The sequence below is a fragment of the Lagopus muta genome, chromosome 2 (genome assembly GCF_023343835.1).
Source record: "Lagopus muta isolate bLagMut1 chromosome 2, bLagMut1 primary, whole genome shotgun sequence".
Classification (NCBI taxonomy): Eukaryota; Metazoa; Chordata; class Aves; order Galliformes; family Phasianidae; genus Lagopus; species Lagopus muta.
The window spans coordinates 57,976,650-57,998,315 of record NC_064434.1 but is presented as its reverse complement, the minus strand read 5'-3'; the positions used below and the strand labels follow the sequence as shown (position 1 = coordinate 57,998,315).

Sequence of the window (21,666 nt, the reverse complement as noted above, 5' to 3'; positions counted from 1 at the left end):
TGTGCTAACCTGGCCATGCTGCTGCAGAACTGAGCCCTTTTAGTGACACGTGCTCTCCTATGTGGTGCCTGAAGACAACCAGCCAGAATAACGTAGATAGGCCTCCTTGATTGCTGTGCTACTCCAAGACAAAATACATAAGGGATTCATTTTTTTTCTGGGGGAAAAATAGAGGCTCAAAACACGCTCACTGGTCATGGCTGGAGCTTAGCTGCTCCAAAAGGACAACCTGCATTCCCCCTCCATCAAACTTAGCAGCTGCTCTTTGACCTCTTTTTCTCAGCACGAACCAAACCAAAGCAATTCTGACTGCAAAAGGAGTGACGCTCTCACATTTGTTCTGTTCAGCATCTGAAGTGTAAAACAATGAATGACGTGATAAGACTGTTTTCCAAAAGGTCTTATGATGTTGGACTGAATTCATGATGTGAAGAAGAATTCAAATAAAACTACAAACCAATGTGAAAATCAGACATTTACATCTAGCCCCAAATGATAAGCACTGGGAAGAAACATGGGACAATGGATTAAACACTTGTACTTGTTTTGAAAACATCTTCAGATTTGTAAGAAGTACCAGAAGTTTACTGTACATGGAACTATATTAAAAAATAGAAAGACAAATGTAGAGAACAATAAATATAAGCTAATCTTTTAAGCAAAACTCCTTTGTAAGAGACTGTACTTACTGTGAGACATAGCCTCTTCCAGAGATGAGAGATTTTTCATCATGTAACTTTTAAATCATTTGGCTGCAGATTTAAAGAAATAATGCAGCTCTTCCAAGGACTAATATGCAGCAACTCTATTCAGTCTGTAGTAGCCATGATTCTACTAGAAGTACTGATGTTGTAATAAATGTGAAAGATGAAGCTGAAAAAAAATCACTGATCCTTAGTACATAGCACTGAAGGTTAAGCCTTTCTTTCAGTGGCAGTGAAGTAGGTGACATCCTACGCTCACGGCACTGTCAAGTATTTTGTGACATCTGAATTTTTTTCTTAAGGCATCGGGTCTTCAATTTACATTATTAGCTGTTAATTTCAAGTTTTATTAAATAAAAAATGTTTTCCAATACTTCATGACATGAAGAGAAGCTTAAAACGGAGAACTTAAGAATTAAACAACCAAGGCAAAGTTTCAAAACTTGCATATTTCTCAGCCTCTGCTCTTTCCAATCCTGGCCATTCATACGTTAATGCTTGCAGGCTTACCTTCCAAACCACTGACACCTGGTAAAGAGCCCAAAAATACTGGCACCATCACAAGATGCTCAGGGTTGATCCGCATATTTCACACTGAGACTACGTAAAGAAATACTCAATGAGAAGGACTGGTGCACGAGCAGTGCTAGCACATATGACTTACTCCACAGGATAGCTCCTGAAAGCATCCTGTGTAGTTATGTGGGTGGACAGTTCCTTGAAAGAATAATACCCAGCTGAATGAGCAGAATGTTTGGGAGAGAGGCACTGGGGGTGAAAGGAGTTAAGCAGTGTTTCAGCTACTGCACAAAAACTATAAAACACAGTAAATACTTTAAAAAATATACATTAATCACAAAACAGAAATACCTCGGATGACAACCTCAAAAAGTTAAGTTTTTTTTATAATCATAGGACCTTAAAAATTGAAAACTCTCCTTCATCTATCTTTGTTGTGCACCAGTGTTATCCTCAAGAAAACACCACTTCTGTTGCTGTGCTAGGAACAAAAACAGGATGGATAACAGACATTGGAAACTCTCCATTTGCCTTTACCACGAGGGTATTTTTTTCCCATGGATCATAAGCAGGGCAGTCGGGCATTCCCTTGAGGCAAACAGAGATGTTTTCAGAACATCATGCAACAGGAATACTCCCTGACAACATGTCTATAATAATATGTTCTAAGCACAATTTTCTGTGCTGCACCTCAGGCATATTTTTATGCCCGTTCATTTGCCTTGAACCCGCATAGAGACCAATACAACTACACAACAACCTTTTAAAAGCAGGGTGTCTCATTTAGTCACACAGATCTCTTAACTAGTCAACAGGTCCATAAAATTTTCTGAGAAAGGATCTGTGTATCATCGTTATCCAGTTTCTCAATCAGCAAGGTGGAAAAGGTTATGATGAAAGAAATGTACTTAGTCACAAAGTATCTAGCGAGAGGAAGGATTCCAACCCACTCCTTGTCCCAGCATCTGGTTTCCTTACACAGTCTCCATGGTCAGACTTTGATAAAGAAAAGAGACAGTGCCAAATAACATCCAAGGCTTCACTGTGCACAGACTTGATTAAAATAAGGAAGATTGTGAGTTTGTCCCTTGAGCCCTGAACCAGCACGCAGCTAATGTAAGTACCAGTCCAGGGGGCATTTCCTCAAGCAGGAACAACAGGTCAGCATCGATCCCATGCTTGAGGGCTATGCTGGACATCCTGGCTCAGTTCTCTCTGTAGTAAACAGAAGCTCACCAGCTCCTTTCCTGCACATCTGGTAGGAAGTGGGAGCACTGGTGGTGCATCAGGCAGTGTCATGTGCACACAGAGAGGCATGCAGTACTGTCTGAACAGGCTGCACAGGGAGGTGGTCACCATCCCTGATGGTGTTCAGGAAACATGTGGAGGTAGCACTGAGGGACATGGTTAATGGGCATGGTTGGGAAGGTGCGTAGTTGGATGAGATGATCTTAGTGGTCTTTTCCAACCCTGATGGTTCTATAGCGCTATGGTTCTACAGGTTTTGTAGATGCCTTGCTATGAGCATAGTAAGAGGAAGATTTTTGACTTTCACATGCTCTCACAACAGCTGCTTGCTCTTTGCACTTCAGCTGAGGTAGTACTGCTCACTGAGAAAATATAATTTCTCTGCGCTGCTGATGGTCCTTTGGTCCTTTCCTTTTTCACATCTGGAGACTGTTAACTGTTTCCCATGTGGTCTGAGTTTTAGCAGCAAAAACACTCCAACAAATTCTAGTAAAAATGATTTATTTTTATTAAGTGGACACTGGAAACCAAAATAATGCTGTATGAGGGACTTTATTTTCCCTTCCTCTTCACATTGACATTTCACCTTGACCTGTCCTATGAAATAAATAATAAGGGAACCTCATGTTTTTGAGGTTCAATCATGAACCTCATGATTGGAAGTTCAGAATGGAAAAGGTCAAAAGCTGAAAATAATTTAAGCATGACATCTCTTCTGTTTAGGCAAGCTTAAGTATATATGAGCAGCAGAAGTTCCGGCTAAAACTCAAAGTCTGTTCTGTGAGGCTGTGACTACCCTGTGGTTACCAACAGCTTGCACCATCTCCTGGCTTTTGCAAAGTCATAATTTGCTGCCATAGGAAGAATAATAGTAGCAGAAACTGAGCACATTGCTTCAAAACTTCAAGGAGTGAAATACTGTATGAGCAAAAAAGATACATATATGCATATGCACATTTTGCAACTGCATGCTTGCTTTCTCAATTTAGCTCTTAAGGCCATGGCTGCTAATGTACCAGTTATTCTATATTTTCATTTGCTTACTTTTTAATTACAGGTCCAGTTGCCTGAACTTCCTGTAAATCAAAGGTACTTGCTATATGTCAGGCCATGTCTGCACCAGAAAGCTCAGACCTAATGGGTCCTGGGCTGCAGCTTGAGGCTTTCTGCAGCTGCTGCTGCCATGGCAGGAAGTGTGCTCCAGCTGTGATGGTGCTGGGAGGGGTACCTCATTTTGGGATTTATGTCATGGAGAAAGGTGAAGGACACAGAAAGGCTGTGCCTGGTTGGCTTATATCTAATTTATAAATGGGAGTATGTAGGCTGAAGAACACACAAGCTGTAACATGGTGCAGCAAACTTAACAGCTCCTGCCTCAAGCAAGCACTGGCTTCTGGGGAAGGGGTTTATTGCTCTGCATTCATCACCAGATACTCAGGAAAATGAAACAGAATGGCTTTTATTTCTACTACAAATCATGCACAGCACCAAAAATCTTTGTTGCAGCCAGGAGAAAAGCAAAAGTTTTCCTGTGATTGCTGAAAAAGCAATGCCTTTTTTCTTTTTAACTTTTTTTTACCAATTGCTTTGAAATTATGGAAGAGAATGTAATTTTTAAAGTCTTGTATATCATTCCCACTTAGGAAAAGGGGGAAAAAATCAGAAAATCGTAAGATAATGGGAAAAGTCCTCCAGTGTAAGAAATTATCTTGAACATTTTGAGAACTGTGCAACAGAGCCATGCAGCCCATAGGCCAATGGAAGCCCACTGAAGCAAAGCTCGGGCAGGGAGGGGGTGCCTGCCAAATTCCTACTGACTGGTAACGAGGACAGCCAATGAAACTGGCCTCTGAAAGAATAAGAGAGGTGGAAATTGTGGACTAACTTCTTCAGAAACAACACCCCTTCTGAGGGAGCAGTAGGTGTACGTGCATGGATAGATATAGGCTAATGCCTATAAATAACCCCAAGCTGGCAGCACTACGGCACTAACAGAAGCCAGACTGTGGTAACAGCCGGCTTCACTGCAGAAATTTCCATCTTAATGCCATCTTCCTTCTTGCCTTGGGAGACGCACTGAAAACAGGTCTGGATAGCATATTAAAACTCTATCATGCTTTCAACAAGGTTTCACAAGGTTACACTTGTAATTTTTCAACACCATTTTAGAAAACTACATTATATTTTCTTTGGTTCAGTCTCTATGCAATAACCTATCATATCCCCAAATTTCATTGTTTGTAGGAAAATGCCATGGGAAGAGACCTTTAAAAACAGTTTATATATTTAATCCAATAAGTTTTCTTTACGACAGCAATAAAGAACCTTATACAAAAGAGTTTAGACATATTAGTAAGATTAAAGAAGTAGATATCCTTCATTCCTTTAACTGTTATTCTAAGCTGATATATGTGATGTCTTCCTTCAGAATTAATGTCACACCTTCTCAATATATACAAAAAAAAAAGCCTAAGTAAACTGTCTGCTATACTCTTCTAAACTTTAATCCATTTGTTTGCAAAGTGATCAAAGATATCTGAAAGATTAATTATTATTTTCTTTTCTTAGCAAAGTTTAGAATATGGTTGGCAGTTCTGCTGCAGTAACGCTAAAGGGACTGGTTTCTACAAATATAATGAAAACACCAGATTATCACATGTATCACATCTGCACTGCATGCAGAGTGACAGAGACAAAAGGAAGAAGAAGAGAGAGGCATGAAGTCCTACCACTTTTCTGCCCTCCTGACAGTGCAGGGTTGCTGGGCTCCCATTTCCTTCAAGAGTAAATGAGAATCATTTGCTGCTCTAACTTGTACTGACAGCAACGGCCTTGATAATGTCATCTGTGAGGGAACTGAGCAGGGACTTGTTCTACTTAAATGCTCTGGCAAAAATATTTCTAAAGACTTTTGAATGCAAAAGGTTTTACATATTTCTATTTATATTTTAAAATGACAGTCACGATGTCATTTGCGTGTTCAGACTCACCTTTCTTTGCCTGACAGTGTATAGGTGGGATTTCCCAGGTACAAACCAATTTGATATAAGTTGCTTTCAAGTTCACTGCAAAATGTTCTTCTTAACATTATAAAACTCACCAAGAGGTTGTACAGTATTATATTACATGGTAATGGTATTTCCAGAAAAAAAAAAAGAAAAAAGAAAAAAAAAAGAATTGCACATGAATAAGGCAATGAAAATATGTAGGTAACCATGGCTACTGTTGTGAACTAAATAACATTTTTTATACAGCTGTGAATATTTGTATTATTGCCAGTTAAGCTGTAGAGTTCAGATGGAGACAGGACTAGTAAACACTGAATTCTTGCCTGAAGAAAGGTACTTCCCAAAGTAGATGCAAGCCTCTACTTCATGTCACTGAACATTTAGTGCAATTTCTGTCTAGTAAACACTCCTCCCTGTTCAAGATAATCAAAATACATCTCTTCATAGCCACTTGTTATATTATACTGTCAGTGATACTGTTTTGAACAAGCTACCTTTTTTGTCTTAAGGATATTTTTATTCCTGATTCCCCTGCCACATACCTGCAATTGCATAAAGGCTTTTGAAATAGCCTTGGCTCCAGTAAGAGGCTTTTGGAAGACCTTAAAGAAATTTAAAAGCAAAACTCTTCAATTTTCTTGATTTTTACTAATAGTAACATCCCTCTGGAGAACAACAGAAAAATCAAGTCCAAGCATCAGGGCAGACAAGGAGGGCCTTTTCTCCTTCGACATTTTTTTGAATTTCCAAGTTCATCCTTCTTAAATCATTCTTTTGTTTACATGTTGGAGCCTTTCTTCTCAAATCAACAGTCATCAGAAAAGGAATGGAAAACTAAGGGATTTTTCGTCTGATAAAAAGTTATGCCCATGTAAATTATTTGGAACAAGTTGGAAGCAGTTGCTATACTAAAAAAAAACAAAACATAAGCCCCAAAACAGTTTGTGAGATGAACCTATGCTTCCCTTCCCGTGATATAAACAAGCAGCAAATAATAAAACTCCTAGTGAGACTTAGAGAACATCTCTCTGGTGAAAGAGCGAGTCACTTCTTCCTTTCAATAGAGCTTAAAGCCCAAGAAAGTGCTCTTTCACTCACTATGAATTTGTCTTCCCTGCCTTGTTTGGAGAGAAAGTGCCAGTCCTTAATAAAAGCACTGAAGTAATGAAGTAAATTCAGAGTTACTCTGCGTCTCCATCTCTAGCAAAATTCTATAACCTCAGGAAAACAACAAATTCTGTGTTTTAGCGTCCCTAGAACACAGCTCATTTCTCCCAGTCTTTACCTGTTCTTGCTCATTCAGATTGCAAGAAATTTGAGGAAAAAATATGTCTTATTTCTATCAACTATGCTCACTTTGATAATCGTGACGTTCCTTGAAGTGGTACGGTTGTTACTACTACACTAATAGCAGCCTATTAGATCACCACCCTGCTACTGTAGTAAACTGATGGCACGGAGAACATCACTGTGGGGGGCACGGCAGCAGAGTGCAGGGCAAGCAGCTGGGAGAGACAGGATCTGGGGATGGGAGAGGCAGTGAGGGTACAGAGCCCTGTGTACACAAGAAAATGGAACAAAGAGAATCGCTCTGCGAACAATGATCCTGCACAGTGGTCACAGGAAACCAAACAAAGCCAGATTTCTACACGTTGGTTTAAACAAATGACAGGTCATATTTTCAATATGTGCCAGGCACCTTAAACTTCTCTTTCAGGCTTTTTCTCAGTGATACACAACACATAATTATCACCTCCAGGTTCTATGGCTCTCTCCAGCTGACTACTGACTATTATCATTACCTCTTTATTTTAATATTTGGTTTCCTCTATTTTGCTCACTTTCTGTTTTTTTCCTCTTAACAACTCTAAGATAATCGCTTTTCCTCTTAGCTTCTGAGACATGCATTTCTTTCTCCTTCTAATTCCTCTTATTGTTCATCTTTCATTCCTCTGCCTGAGGAGCAAAGATCAAAATGCCATCCATCTTAAGTCTCTGATCTAAGAATACACACATTCACCTTCTAAAATGATTTGCAGCCATATGTATTTTTTAACGACTTGCAGTCAATGCACATTTGTTTGTTAAGGGGAACATCAGTCAGTCTGTGTACTAGTTAAAACACATTTTAATGGATGTTTCCTTTTTAGAAAATGAAATTGCTCCTTCCCACTTCTTCATTTTAAAAAGTGCCCTAAAGTACAAAGTTCAGTAGACCAACATACATATTTAATCTCTCCCAAAAATAGCTCATAACATTTATCTACATTACAAATAGATTACTGTATTTGCAAAAGAAGCCACAAAAATGTGCATGGTAGTGACTCAGCAGACTGGAACTCTGCATATAGGGTTTATAGAAAGCCGATAAAGCTCAAAATAACGGAACAAAAAGCTAAAAGCCCCAAGATGCAAATAAAATTTCTTCCTGTGGGAAACAAACTTAAGGATGTGATTTGAATACAAGAGCCATTTTTTGATAAGGAAGAATTTCCTTTCCAGGCATATTTGAACTTTCTATACCATGCACCATGTCAGTCTACAGTATTTTATGAGATACCAGTAGTGCTAAATTTAGTATAAAACCTTAGCTAATGTTACTATTTGAAGCAGAGGTCACTTCTACAACACCAGCTTCTAACTCTTAGCTGTGTGTACTTCGGGAACATCTTTCTTACCCATGAATCCCAAAGCAACCTGTACAAAGGCCATTCACCTCTTCATTGCAATTGAATGAAATGGACCTGAGGTATGCAAAACAGCAATACCTGCAGGCCTCCAGCAGCTGAATGGACCATTCTGGGCCGGCACAGCAACTGCCCTCCTTCGGACGCTGTGATCACAATCAGCAGTGTTATAAACGCCCTAACAGCCAGCACTGTTTGTTCACTATCATTATGGAGCCCCACAAAATGCAGGCATTAGCTAATTAAGACACGTAAAAACTGCTTTTCATCAAACACTACCTAATTTCTATGAGATTATTCAGTGAAATAGTGGCAGAACTAAGAATAAAACTGAAATTTAAAACTGGAGTTTAAACAGCTCCATTACTAAAAATGCAGAGTTTATTTTTCTGTATCTATGCAGGAAAGTAAAAATATGGAGATGGGACTGCACAGCAGGGCAGACTTCAGGGTATATCCAACGCTCATAGCCCACCACGAGAAAAAGGAATTCCCAAGGTCATGCCAAAATCCTTGATTTCTGCAGATCAACATGCATAAAACATTACTGCTGTGGCACTGCTTCAACATATTAATCATCTGAATATGAAATGCTTTCTGCAGAAATGCTCTCTCTTTCCAAATACAAATACATGTTGAAAAAAAAAAAAAGCGGTTAAAAAGAAACACTACTTTTAAAAAGTAATTTCTTACAAAAACATTATCAACATATTTCCTCATATTAGCATTCCGATAGTGCTAGTGGTCTAGGGATGGAGGGAGAAGTAACATCTTCTATTTCAGCAACTTCAAAGGCTGGAAAAAGCATATAAGCTATTGAGCTCAGACTCCTTTCACCAGGTCTGCTGATTCTTCTGGTATTGTGTCCATGTGAAATAACCCACTTTCCAACAATGATAAATAGGTAAAAATCTGGTCTCTGAGTTACTGCATATGTCTTCAATTGAAGGAAATGCTGTCTGCCAAGCTTCAACCAAGTAGATCATAGGTCTGTGAAAAAAAGAATCTAAAAGGATGGAATCCAGTTGCTATAGCGGCAAATTAAACAAATAAATGAGATACCATGGAATGCTGCAAAATATTTGTGGTCTGATTAAGTCATATTTGCCACATGTGTGAATACTAACAGCACAGTTCAGAAAAGTGGGTACAACATAGCACAAAAACACTTTTATCGTATCAACATACTAAGAATTATCTGAGTAATTATTCTTTTTGAGTAAATGCTAATGAATGTTAACAAGCATGTCCAAAGATACAAAACACTACATTTTACTGTAATCATAAGGCAAAGTATAGCCCTCTTTAATGTATAAAGATAGAAAATAAATGTACAATAAGATATTTTATATTTGAAATGATATTTGCAATCCTTTCCCATGGTTGCACAGCATGTTAAGAAGGTTTTTTTGTAGTGATCACATGTAAGATGACTTTCCTATGGGCTGCTTTAGAGTGAATAACCTATAGCAGGCAGCTGGCATACTAAACTTTCTTCAACGTGAGCATTCCCCCCCACAAATACATATGTTTTTTCAGTGAAATGTCCTTTCTCCATAAAAGATGCTATACATCACTTACAGTTTGATCTTATTATTTGCCTGTGTTCCCTGGGAAAAAAAGCGCAGGAAAAAAAACCACAGAAGTCCATTATGTTATAAAACAAGTATCTGATTTTAACTGAGAGGAGGGCATAGAGAATGTTATCAAAATGTTTATCAAGTATTGACATTATTTTGGCTTTTATAATCTGTAAATCACACATCTAAGATGCAGCATAGCAGCATCAGAAAAACCATCTTAAGCACTACAAAAAAATGGTGCATGGCCCCAGCAGTGATTAGAGTGAGCAATATAAGCTGCACTGAGTGTTAAAACAAAACCAGCATTCCTAATATTGGCAAAATTATGGGAATGAAGTGAATGAATTTCTGTCCCACACTGGTGTTGGTTGAACAAACAAACTCAGTGCTCCACAGTCAAACCCTGCTTCTAGAAAAACACTGCTCAGTGTGTTCTCCAAAGCCAGAGAAAGACAGAAAGTCTAAGACTCCCTTTGAACATCCTGTCAGGGCTTTTCATTGGTCATTTGTTTTGTGCCCATAGTAATCACTTCAGCAAACATTTGTATGAGCTACCTCATCTGAAAATCTGCTTTTAAGTTTTCATTACTATTACTGTTATCATTTGTATTAATTTTGGAGTTACTCACTAAGGCTCACTAAATAGGCCTGCCTTCTGTAGCAGATCTGAAGTTTTCAGGGTCAGATGGACAGAAGGGATAATGTCCTGCATTGCCAGATAAAAATATAGACAGGGACAGAGAAACACCTCCACCAGTCTACAAATAGCACATGAGTACAATTTATATGAACACAAGCCTTATACTAAAAGGTTGCACATAGTTTTATCCCTAATTATTTCAAAGGATTTGAAGCTCCTGCATGTCACCACACAAATATTACTTTGTCTACCCTACAGACCTATGTCCAACAGCAACAAAAGCAAGTGCACTCCTATTGCGTTTTTTAGGTACCAGCTTTAGCAGCATCACCTGCCTTTTTCTCCCATCCAACCATCTTTCCTTTATTTTCACTCTCATTTGTCCCTCCTCTGACATCCACCTTCCTTGTTTCGCTGTGGACACACCAGGCTTACAGCTGTGCTAACAGGCTGAGTTACACCACCTTACCAACAAATGAAGGTAAACCTCAAAAAACCACAAAATTTGGCTCTCAGGTTCCTCATCTGTAATACTTCTGGAACAAGCTGCATATGTTTAACTCAAAGACATTTTATGAAAGGCTCCTCATTACTATGTGCTGGGTGCTTCTGGAAGAGGCTCTGTATTTGCCTTCTGTAGGTTATTAGAAATAACAAATAATCAGAAGCATTCAGCACCTGTCTTTGGTTGGAATGCTCTCTGCAACTTACTGTACAGCACAGCCTCTTCTGGAAGCTACACAATGTTATTAGGGACATCTTCCCATTCCACAAAAACACTGTGCTGTTACTGAATATGGTGAAAGGCTTTTCCTATTGGTCTGAAGAAGATGACACTCATCTAATTCTCTGTTCTTATTCTAGAAGCCCCTCTCAACTTCCAGGTGTAGCTATCAAAATTTTGATCTACAATCAATTTTCAAGCCCTTTACATAAATAACAGAAAATAAAAAAAATCTTGTATGCAATTGCTGTTTTTCTCCTCAAACTGAGAGAATAATTGGTACAACTGTATTCATGCTGCAGTGGTGGAGCTAGCAGATAATGAGGAGAGATACCAGACAAAGCAACATAACCACAGCACAAACATGCAGAAAGTGTATGGATGAAACTATTATATTTACTCTTTTTTATAAGTACTCTGGGTTCCCAAGTGACCAGCATCAACTACTGTTCTTTTCATTAGACAGGTGTTTAAATCATAGCCATCTAGAATTGAGTATTCTGGGGAAAAATAAATTGCAATAAAATTACAAATTTTCCATGATTTTTATCAGAAAACTTTGCGAGTTCTCTTACAAGCGAAAACTACTTACTGGAACACTGAAGTTTTTATTCACACCTAACCTACGAAAATATTATAGATAAGTCAAGAAGAGCACTTTAGTTGGAATATCCTTCTGAGTCTTAAACTGGATTTAGAAACAAATCTAGGAAAAGGGTAAATTTCTAGATGTGTGAGACATTGTCAAGGTGAAGTATATTGTGTAAAAAGAGCCCATACCTGGGATGCTGCTGTGTTACAAAAGTGTCCTCAAGAAGTATAATGCACTACTTCAAATAAGTCATTTCTGAATAGAACTTTTAGGGCAACACGCTGGACGGAAACGCTCTGCTGAAAGAACAGCCACCTCCTTGTTTGTACAGCAGAGCAAGCGTGGTGCAAGACCAGTTTTGGACCTTCCAATCTCTACATGTCAAGCTGCCATGAATTTTAATCTTCGTGTTGCTCTTCTATTTTCATTCTTACTCAATTATTAAGGAAAAAAGCTCTCAACCAGAAAACAGAAACACACCAGAAAAGACCATCAGATCTAAGGCAATGCTGCCAGAAAGAGCAGCAATTGGATATGTGGCAGGAGAAACTCTCAGTACCACTTTCCAGTGGGCTAAGGTTTTCATCTGAGCAGCCAGCAAGAAAAAGAGAGAACTTGTGAATGAAGCAGGGATGTGTCAACTGGACAGGCACCTTCCTCTCCACAATCTGTGTTGCTATTTATCTCAGTTTTTGTGTACCCTCTTGAATGCATTTCCAAAAAGCAGAACAAAACAAACAAACAAAAAATCCAACAAAATAGATTACCAAATGGGAGGAGTTTGTATAGACTGCAATGGCACATAACCAATGCACTGATCAGTTTTCCAGCCCTACAAAGCCAGGCTGTATTCCCCCCTTCCCCAGCCTCTCTGCTCTAGAGGTTTCATATGAAGACAACTCATTGTTTCTGACCTCCAAAGCCATTAAACTCCATCCTTGTATTTTACTTTCCTTGCCACAAGCAAAAGATGATTCATGTCTTTAATAGGAGTTTGGGACAGTGTCTATGAAAAACAAAGGACTCTTCGCTGAAGTACACTAACTTGGACAAATGCAGCATGCAGACCTGCTGTGTAACCTGGCTCAAAATCAGCAATGCTCAAACTTTAATTAATTCAGGCTACAGAGCTGTTCATGTGGGCATTAGTTAGGATAGGGACAACCATTGGTTTGGTAGTCTGTATTAATATTAAAGAGAATGTAACTTTTGCAAACAGATGCTCTGCATTCACCTTCCTAACCAATTTCAACACAAAATGGTAAAACGAACTGATAAGAATCCTGTTACTATGACAGACCAGTTTCCAACACTGAAGGTTGGTCTTTAATTAAAAATGCCTAATACTGATACAGATCACATTGACAGCCATCAAAAAAAGAAGAAGAATATTGCTCATGGAAAGTATGCCTATGGAAAGAGGGATTGATGTGGATCCAAAGTGTAGGACGGTCTCAAGAACATGAACATCTTTGATGGAAAAGTTCAGTAAATTGGCAACTACAACAGTAGCCAACAAACCTGAATTCATCTATACAATAATTAATAAAAACAGAACGTAAAAGCAAAACTTCAGAATCAGACCTAGCCTTAGACATATAGCTGTGCTTAGAGAAGTGGTTACTTCTACTGACAGAATCTTAACTTAGCATAAGCTAACAGATGTGGTCCTTCACATAATAAACACAGTCAAATCCCCACTCTGCTAAAATTAACAGCAGCCCTGCCACTGACCCCTCTAGTAATTCCTCAAGTTGTAGAGATACCATTGGTTATGAATGAATCAACTGACTGAGATGATGAAATGTATGAGTTTTATGGCACAGTACATCTCTATTAGTCATGTCTTTCACAAGTGTACAAAGCTGTATGTATGAGGTACCATCTGGTACCACAAAGAGCCACTGACTACACAGATTTTTTTGCAGACAAGAATTATACTTTTAACTATATAATATATATGAATATATAAATTAGAAACATAGCTCTTGACACTATAGGCAATTTTGTAGTCTGGTAACCAGTTTATGATTTTACCTTTGTGTATGCTGATGAGCTTTCTCTGTTTCTATGAATTGGTAATAGAACTGCATAGCTCCCAGGTTCGTTTCCCTCATGTTTTCATTTTCCAGATAATAAATATTTTTAAAATCAGCAATATTTTAAATGTTCAACAAAATATTTCTGTGAAAGAGTGATATGAGCATTAGCAAAACTATGATGGTGTTATACTTTTTTCTATTATAGACAAAGTTACAATCCCAGAAAAGGGATGCAAAGGTGGAAAAAGAAAAAGAGCAAAGAGAACTAATTACTAATTACTAATTACTAACAAAGCAGCAGATATTGTGCTGCACAGACCACTTCTGCTTGGGTAGATGGATCAGGGCAGCCCTTCAGTTCCTTCATACAGTGCTCAAGATAGTCACCCTAAAAAGCTTTTTTGAAGTATGAGTACTTTAGAGTATTTTGATATATGCCCAAATAAATAATGAGAACATGATGGCTATTTTTTTAGCCACGGATTTTACAACTTATCTTTCCTCTTCCCCTTGTGGATTTTGCAGGCTGCTGCACTAACAGTTGAGCAACCTGTTACAGTGTCATCACATGTTGAAAGTAAGACTTTTCAGTTCAAGAAGGAAATCTTATTGTGGAAGATCTTCTTACAAATTTTGTTGTATTTTTCCACTTTGTTGTGTCTTGGCCCAGTAATTATATGCTTAGGGAAAATACCGCGGAAAACCTGGACAATGCTTATAAGGGAAACAGCATTTGAGCTTAGATCATTAGGATCTGCAGCAGACATCGCAGGGAAATCTCACAGAAAACAGGAGTTGTACTATGAGGTAGTAACAAAAGGACCCAACTCTTCCTGACAGATTTAATTCTGCCAAGGGTAATGAATGTCTTCTGTGAGTTTTGTTGTACAAGGTTAGGCTCCAGCACATTCACTATTGCATTTGGAAAAATTAGCACCAAACACGCTGTCAAAATTTGCAAGAAAAGATGAGAGTAAATAAAATATAGCTGTGGACTTTGACTTTTCTAAAGCTGTATTGCTAGAGGTTCTAGCCTTCTGGCATGGGGGCCTCTATCATATACTCTAAAACCTACCACATTAAAGTTTTAACTAATAAACAAGGTATTAGCATTCCTAAGGTAGTTACAGAAGAGAAGATTTTTCTCCAGACCTTCCCTACTTATTCCTCAAACTCTGTCATATTATGATGGGTAATGCATCAGAATTAATTACTATGAAAGCTGGTGAAGATTAAATGATGGGTGAAATATCAAAAAGAATTAGACTGAAAGGTGGTGAAAAGCCCAACAGCCATAAGCCTTTCCTGTGACTGGGCTGAAGGAACACTTGGATAAATGGAGACTGACACAGCAAACAATTTCTTTACGAAAGACCTTCAAACAGGCCTTCTATAATATTTCAAGTTGAACATATAAATGTCTAAGATGCCCGCATGCAATTTATTTCAGTAGTCTACTATGTCCAAAGCTTTCAAACAAAAACCCTCTTCAAATATTTCAGCATTTCTAACGAAGCAACAGGAATTTAAATCGACCCTTAGCTATGGCACAGCACAGAAGAGACTTCTGAATACATAATACTGCTTGTTGTCAGCTGCTTCACAATGCATTTTCATGAAAAACGTTATAGGTTAGGCAGTTTCAGTATGTGGAATGTCACCTGGAAGAAATGTCATCAGAGTTGGCACTGATGTGATGTTGAAAAAAAAACATCAACATTATGTACTTGGCATGTGTTCAGTTTGTGACCTCAAAATTCGAGGGAGGGTGGTCTCAAATGAACACAGTAAGTGTCACCAGACTCTTTGCTCTGCTTCACATGCACACAATACCACACTGTTCTTTTCAAAGCATTATAAAACAGTACATTATCTAATAGAAGTTGATATAGTAACTCTCACACTACACCTTTAACACACAATTTAGGGAATAAATTAATATCAACACCATTGCCCACTCAACAAAAAACCACTTTATCAAACTCAACAGTGGAGGACAAATCTTTATCTGCTGTGGATCTGCTGAAGGATGAGATCTGTTTTCATTTACTGACGAACAACAGTGCCAAGTGGTTTGCCTTGTCTTGATACGGAAAACAAAATAATAAAGAAATGTTTTGCACAGACAAAACTAGAGAAGGAAACATTATGCCTCCAAATAAACTGTATGAATCATTGGAAAAATGTGGTCTTATCATTCCCTCACCATTCAAGTACATGACTGAAAGAAAGGATATCCTAACTGAAGTATCAGAGAAGGATGAAGAGGTCAGATTTCTTCCCAAGAAATTGCTTCCATGGGTATAGAGGCAGTAATTTTAAATCTACTACACTTTTGCACTGCTGAATAATTCCACATTTTTAAAAATACTCTGACACAGGTTCTGTTATACATGTTTAATGTACTTGAGAAATGAATAAGTATGTGTATTATTTTAAAAGCACTCAAGACCAAAAACACAATGAGATTTTCATAACAAGTGTTTTTACCAAAAAATATTGCATAAAAAAATTAGCTGTAAAAATCGTGTCATTAAGCATTTCTGTTATTTCACAGCAAGATTTCTCCGAAGTCAGAACTTTCATTTTGTGTGAGAGTGTTTTTGAATAAGCTTTCACATGGCAAGGATGACATTGCTCTGGGAAAGATACCCCATGACAGGAAACAGCTCATCCCTAAAACCAGACTGGGATGTAGGAGGCATGAGTTCAAATCTCCATACTGTTTCAAGTGAATGAGGACTTAAATATGACTCAAGGAAGGAGACATTTTTTTTGCTAGCTTGCAGCATTTGTTAATCACTTCTGAGAAGATCAGGGCTATGTGTACACAGAATTGTGCACAGGGAAATCGGTGTCTCACATTTTTATTTACACAAGGAAGTGTTTGCATCACTTTACTCACCATTCCATGATTTAGCCATGCTGGTATGAAATTATCAAGCAGCTTTGGGTAAACCAGCTCCCTGTCATAGATATAGATGCTCCAAAACATTGTCACAACAAACTAGAAAGAAGAAAAAAATAAGACATAATTTACATAAACACTTCTAAGCAATTAGCTATGTATTTGAGATAGTAAAGTGGGGCATCTAGCAAATGATCTATGGACAGATACAAATATAATTGCTCTTCAACAAAACCTTGTTTCTATCAACAGTGTGCACCTGGGTCACTATTTGCATTTACTGTTCTAATTTTTCATTTTTCTATTTGACTTTCAGCCTGGAAAAAAATCTCTGTTTTTGACTTACATGCCTGTGGCCAAATTACAACTGAGTACTGTATTTTAGTAGCAGATGTGGCACATGAATAATGTTTCACTACTAACAGGACAGAAGTCAAATGGAAAAACAGGCAAAATATTACTTGGAATTCACAGGACATATAAATACGAAGCATTCACCTCTAAACAGAAGACTATACATTCATTTTAACACTTTTGTCAATCACTGAAATGGCACTATTAAAAAAACATCAGCCCTTCAGACAGTTTACAATTCATGTCCTAAGATCCACAGAAGAGTTCCTGCTCATTTGTCAATTCAAAATTTGCTTTTGCTCTTGTCAGAAACAATTCACTTCTAAACTAAGGGCAGGACAGATGACTCAGGTAAAGTTTGCACTAGGCTCAGCTTTTGCCAAAATGTCACTAATTTGTTCAAGATAACCTGATGTCAGAAAAACAGTATAAAACCTCAAAAAAAAAAAAATGGAGTTAGCTAACCTTAGCTCGGAAAAAAACAGTCTCTAGTCTTCTAATTAAAATGCAATTTCTCATAGTTTTGTAGTAACAAAAGGCTTAACTGTTTACAGCAGGAGAAAATCAATCAAGCTAGGAGCTTTTCAATGACAATTCTGAGAGTACCTCTACATTGTAGCAACAACTCCAAGTTTAAAGCCCAAGACACAAGCATGATTTTCATGAAATCAGCAGGGAAGAATTCACTTTCATCTGAGCTGATGTTGCCACAGTCTTACTTGGAAGGGTTAGGATTAATCTTGGGTAGGAAGTGAAAGTGCAAGAAATACATGGTGAAGAGAGTGCATGAATTACAAGAATATGTGGTGGAATAAGCTGTTTCATATGCTTCTGACTGTGGGAAGTTAAAATTGAGGTCACAGTTTATCAATGGCACCTTGTTCTAGCCTCAGACAGGCATGCTTCAATTACAGTCATGTGAATGATCTGAAGCAGTGCGGTGTTCCCTCCATGTGCATACAATACGTAGCTTGTCCATCTGTTCAGGTAGCAATAGATGCCTGCTCAGAATAAGCTTGGACCACTTGAATAGTGCATAGAGGCCAGGGAAAAAAAGGAGGATATGATGGGCAACCTGAAAAATACTGCAAGTGTAAAGCAACCCACAGGATGAGTCTCTTCTGGCATTGGCACAACCCAGATCTTTACACACCTGCTGACACATGAGTGCCAAGATATGAATAGCTGAACAACAGGAAAAATGGAAGGAAAATATCCTCTTCTTTATAGGCTTCCTAGAAGTCATGTACTATTACAGTGGGTCTCTGAGAACCTGTAAGACCAACTGGGACATAAAACAACATAGAGATTCAGGAGCATGAAAAACTAATAATGTTTTTTTTTCCACATAAGTCTTACAGCAAGGAAAACCACCCAGAACTTTGTTGAACAGCATTACACTGAATGCAACAAAGCTGGCAGGCGTGTTTTGACCTGCGATTTCTGTGTGGAGCAGAATGCAACAATTGACTTTGCCACAGAGGTAAAGATAGGAGAAGAGGGGACATGCCATCTGTTTCTTAACCAAAGTCAGCCAAGGGATGGAACAAGATCAACCTAGCTGGTTGCAACCATCTGGAGTTACAGACGGCAAACGCTGCTTAGCAAAGCATTATTGCAGGGCAGACATAAGGTAAAGGAAGCATGCAAAAACAAAGTGTTACAGAACCAACCTGTCCCAGACACGAGACCAACACAACGCACTGGGGAAGATCCCTCCCAGTGTCTGAATGGTTCGCCTTACCTTTCTTTATCATTTGCTCATTTGGATAGTATGAACCATACAAATGAACAATTTGGATTAAAAGAAAGCTACAAGAATTTCCTACTTAGTTTCCTTGGTTGCTTCTAAATTTGTTTACTTTGGTTAATAAGCAACTCTTGGTCTGGCAATTTAGACCAATGTGGTGCTGGTACAATATCATATAGGCTGGGCTTTGCCAAGGACACACATTACCTTGCAGTAAAAAACAATGACACAGGAAGCTGTTTCTTTACACTGCCTATGTGAGGCTCAGAACTGCATCTCTTATGCTCATAATCTCATCTACCTTGTGGCACAGTTCATTACTATTACAGCCAGACTCACGGTACTACCCTCAAACGCCAAGCTAAACAGGTTGCTCAGAGTCAGCAGACGGAATGATTATTTCAGGGAATCCAGTACCTTTCTTTTCTTTTGTATCCAAGCCAAAATGGCACAAACGTCACTCTTTCACCACCTCTTTAGACAAACTTATGGCCTGGAAGTCAAGAAAGAAAACAGGCACCAGCAATTGCTTTTGCACTTCTTTGCACAGAAACATCCTAAGACTGCCAGTTTTCCAAAGATGCTGATTCCTTGGTTAAACGATATAAAAGCACAAGAGTCCATCATTTGCTACTTCTCCTTTCTATGGCCATTACAGACCAAAGGGAAACTCAAACTTTCAAGCAGACCTTGGAAGCTCACTTGCGACAGGCATCCAGAATATCACTAAATACATACACAGCAGAGGAAATAAAATGAGGCTGAAAATAAAACTCTGTTTTCCCACTAAAGGAGATACTATTGAGCTTTTATCTTTTGCATCTGAAGCTTCAGAGAATGGAGTGAGAAATGTGGCATGGCCATGGGAGAAATTTCAAAGGATAAGCTGAGGAATGGCTAGTGATTCAAAAAGCTGTGAATCAAAATGAAAGCAAAGAGAAACTAAGAGAGGAAAGCCAATGAAAAGAATTGCACAACTTGCTGTTTTACATGAGTCCAACCTAGAAATGTTATGCAAAAGAAGAATGAACCCAGTGGAACTTTATTTTCCTGCAATACGTATTTTTGGTTTTGGCTAGGCTGTACAGTTAAGTTTGCTCATTTCCTGGATGGCTTTATGACAAAAAAAAGAAAAAAAAGAAAAAAAAGAAAACCTTTGACCTTGACAAAAATTTTTCTAAGTACACTGTTGTGTAGTTAAAGGTAGGTTTTCTGGCTGTCCCCCAAGATAGCTGTGGTTAAGTGCAAGTATGAATACGTTGCTTGGGAGCGTGGTTGAGGGCTAAAGGCATTACATATAGAAGTGAATTGTTATTAAAAGCAGACTGCATTAAGAGCCAATCAGCATGGTACTGGCTTTATGTGGGATCCGGTGCTAGCAAAGAGTCACATCAAGTGAAGTTGAACAGGGCCAGTGAAGGAAATCACAAGGAGCAGGAGCTGAAAATCAGGGAACACTCTCCTTGGGGAAAAGAGTTCAGTAGTCAGATGTATTGCTTGCTCATGCCTCATCACCAGTTGTTATTTCACCACAAATGAGGGCAGATTTTGGCATGGTCAAGTCAATAAAAGTGCTCTATAGTTTGGTCAAATAGCAAGGCAAGTAGGGGATTGCAGCAAAAATGATGCCTGCACATCTTTACCAGATAAAAGATTTCTGATGAGTATTATTGATTTTCAACAGAAGAATGGTGATCAGCTTTCCTTTTAATTGTGCTAGTGCATTCTTAAAATACCACAGAGAAATAAAAGATAAGGAAACACATCTGGCTTCCTCTGTTTGGCATCACAGGCTTTTAAAAATATGAAAGTATAATTTAAGAATACGAAATCATTCTTGCCAATTTAGACTCAGGCTCAAACTGGGCTACTGATGCTACAAAATATATCAGCTGTACAGTCTGTGATTTTGTAGACAGCAATCTCTTCTAATATGTAACAATATCCATTTTCTTTCTTTGTCCTATATCTAGTACTCACATTCTTAAAAACCAAGAAATGCTTGTTCTATCTCTTCTTCCCCTTGTATGGTACAAATTACAATAAACATATTGACAAAACCATATATAGTTTACACAAAACACCAATTAGCCACAGAAACTTGGCAAGTCCATGATTTACGTCAAACAAACAGAAGAGTAGCGATAGTTTAAAACACTGGCATGGGCTCTGCCTTTAAAATCTGCCTCACATTTCTTTAGCAGTGTAAGCTACTTCCAACACAAACCTCCTTTACATTGATAAAGGAGTGGTAAGTGCACTCAGTATAGACCATTACGTGGTAGTGAATTTCTTAAAAGTTTTTTTCAGTGAAGGCTACCTGATCTATTAGGTATTTGAATAGCAACCTAGGCTTATAGTAACCTTAAAAATGGCTGGGAAGTGTTGCCCAGAGACTTTTCATGGAATATCACATTCCTGCAAAGAATACTGGCCTACTGATTTCTGATTTCATTCATTAAGTGTCATACTAAAATGAAGAACATTAGACCAACGGTAGTCATTAGGTCCTTCAAAGAGGTTAACATTTATTACTCCATTCTCCTAAAACTAATAGCAGGTTGGCACCTCACAATTTTATTGAAGCCCCTGGATATATACAATGCACAGCACAACACTGGAAAGATTTGATTTACTGTCAAGATTCTGCAAGATTTGATTTGTTGCAAAGCCACCCAAGAAGACTGTTTGCCCTTGGGCTGGTTCTTTCCCTTCCTTTGGAAGGTGGGAGAAGAGGTTGGTGGTCAGACTTCCCAGGTGGTTTGCATGCAGTACTTTTTAAGGAAGTACAAAAAATGAAATGCTTCAGTTTGTTGCATGTTTTTTTCACACATCATTGTTTGACTTGGGAGTGGAAGCCCATTTTCTCATCTAAATTTCAGAACAAGATGTCTCAAGGGTTTCAGT

General features: G+C 38.3%; 1 protein-coding gene across 1 annotated transcript in view; it reads right to left on the bottom strand.

The window, feature by feature from the left end:
• AIG1 (androgen induced 1) overlaps window positions 1-21,666 on the bottom strand; it is a 118,479-nt gene that overhangs the window by 56,063 nt on the left and 40,750 nt on the right. The window contains exon 3 of the mRNA XM_048934930.1: window positions 16,653-16,754. Within this exon, the coding sequence (XP_048790887.1) occupies window positions 16,653-16,754 (102 nt within the window). The remainder of the gene's footprint in view (window positions 1-16,652; window positions 16,755-21,666) is intronic.